This window comes from Hordeum vulgare, chromosome 3H, assembly GCF_904849725.1.
Source record: "Hordeum vulgare subsp. vulgare chromosome 3H, MorexV3_pseudomolecules_assembly, whole genome shotgun sequence".
Classification (NCBI taxonomy): domain Eukaryota; kingdom Viridiplantae; phylum Streptophyta; class Magnoliopsida; order Poales; family Poaceae; genus Hordeum; species Hordeum vulgare.
This window is the reverse complement of record NC_058520.1, coordinates 209692373-209694437: the sequence shown is the minus strand read 5'-3', so window position 1 is coordinate 209694437 and position 2065 is coordinate 209692373. Positions and strand designations below refer to the sequence as shown.

General features: G+C 54.6%; 1 protein-coding gene across 1 annotated transcript; it reads right to left on the bottom strand.

Annotated features, from left to right (window-relative positions):
- Positions 1-319: 319 nt before the first annotated feature.
- Positions 320-1384, bottom strand: LOC123439802 (calmodulin-binding protein 25-like). The gene has a single exon (XM_045116472.1). It carries the CDS (start codon positions 1310-1312, stop codon positions 590-592), a length of 723 nt encoding a protein of 240 aa, XP_044972407.1. The 5' UTR covers positions 1313-1384; the 3' UTR covers positions 320-589.
- Between the last annotated feature and the right edge of the window lie 681 nt (positions 1385-2065).

Here is a 2065-nt window from a genome sequence, read left to right as displayed (position 1 = left end):
ATAATAAGGTAAAGTCAGTAGACTGTAAGAATTAAAATACTATATTTTTACTGAGTTAGATGAGAAAGAAGAGGAGAGAGAAGGTAAGCGGGCTCTTCGTAAAGAGCCAGCTCTTACACGTGCTCCTAGATGCTTTGTGAGAATGAAATGTGGGACATATATAATAAAAATAGTACTCTTTTATAGTTAACTATTTTACAAGCTAGCTATAAGATAGGCTATAAGACTGCTTATAGCCAGCAGTTGGCTATACTATTAACCATATTAACCATGCTCTTAAGACCTTCACACTTTGTAATGCCTACTGTAGTTAGTAGTACTAGCTAGATTTGGATTAGACTACGAGTGATTAACAAGATGATTAACCGCCGCTAATTCACTTTACAAAACTACTCCTAGTAGGATCTCAACAAAAAAGGTATTGGATTTCCCACCGCCACGACAGCATCTAGGGTACTCTCCATGCATGTTCGAGCTAAACCATCGACCACTCCCGACCATCTGATCCTCACATCGAGAGGACCAACAACACACTAAAGGCGCTAGCATAATAAGAGAAGGAAAAAAAAAAGGCTAATCCTTGAGAAGTTCACATCATTCCCCAGCTCTCCAAGTCCAATGTCGGGAAGGAGGACACGGCGGGCGGCGCGGTCATCATCGCTTCCAGCTCCTGCATCAGCTGCAACGACGAGTCGTCCGCCATCGCGGGCATTGCTGTCGCCGCCGCCGCTCCACCCGACGTCTTGTCCTCCCAACGCTGCTGCGATAGCGACGGCGCCTGGTCCTGGTGCAGCAAGAAGCAGGCGGACGTGTCCAGCGTCGGGAGCACAAAAGCGAGCGGGTCCGGCCTGCGCGGCGCTGGCACGGCGGAGGCTTTCTCCGCGCCTGGAAGGGCGTAGCCGGTGATCTCCTGCACCATGCGACGGAAGTTGGCCGGGTCGGCGCTGATGTACGTGGTCTGCGGGCGGCGGGACACCCGGGGCTTCCGCTTGGAGACGCGGCCCGTGCACTGCCGCGCCGCCGCCTCCGCCGCCGAGCTTGGCCTGCAGCTTACGGCGGGCAGCGCTGGCGCGTCGTACGGGGCGGAGGACAGGTCGGACGCGGAGGAGGTGGTGGTGGAGGAAGAGGAAGGCGTCCGGGATGACGGCGAGGCGGAGGCGGAGGCGCGAGCGAGCGCAGTGGCGAGCGCCTCGTTCTCGAAGGCGGCGGCGGCGGGGGAGAGCCAGGCGGTGTATGGCCAGGCACAGGGAGCCGGGACGGGCGCTGGGAGGTGGGACCAGGTGGCGTCGAGGCTCGCGCAGCTGTTGGCCATGGGAGGGAGTGGGAGCAGCTTTGCTTCCTGGATTGGGGGTTTGAAGTGGACCGATGCCGAGTGAGAGCGCGGCGGGGATTTATAAAGTGAGCGAACGGCATCATAACAGGATGGCGATGGCCAAGCAAATGGTGAACGTACCCAGCGCCACTGGAGTAATAACCTTTTTTTCTTAGAAAAAAGTTAAATAATCTTGGTAGGGTTCACGACGACGGCGAGGAGAAACCGCGTTGCGGCGTGGGCCGCGCAGCCAGCAGCGAGCGCGGTGGGCACGGCGCCGTGTGTGCGCTGCTGGTGCCACACCCGTCCTGGCGGCTAATCGTCTCATCACGCCACGTACGTCGCCTTTTTTACTTCTTCTCTCTCGGTCTCGGCGTACTCTCGCTGGCTGCTTCTTCTGGAGATTTTTTTTTGCGGCTCCTTTCTCCTTTCGAGAGGACACTAGCGAGCGTGGCCCTGTGGCGGTAATTCTTCTTGCTGCCCAAGCTAGCCAGGAGGGCTGCCTTGTTCCCCTAGAATTGTGAATCCAGTCTTGCATGCCAAGCCAAGGTAAACTAGAGTAGCAGCTGCAAATGTTTATTGATGTAATGTCACCAGATCTTAAATGCTCGATCCGTATTTTATTCAGCCAGCAGTTTCCTACAACGACGACGAGTAAACTAATCACAGTGCTCGGCATCAAGTAAGCCGTACAGAATAACCAACAGAATGTAATACTGTTGTTGTACATCAATTACTTCAGTTGATAAGAGC

Bases quoted from the DNA above. Each gene is read 5' to 3' on its own strand.
- LOC123439802 (XM_045116472.1), bottom strand. From the start codon at position 1,312: ATGGCCAACAGCTGCGCGAGCCTCGACGCCACCTGGTCCCACCTCCCA.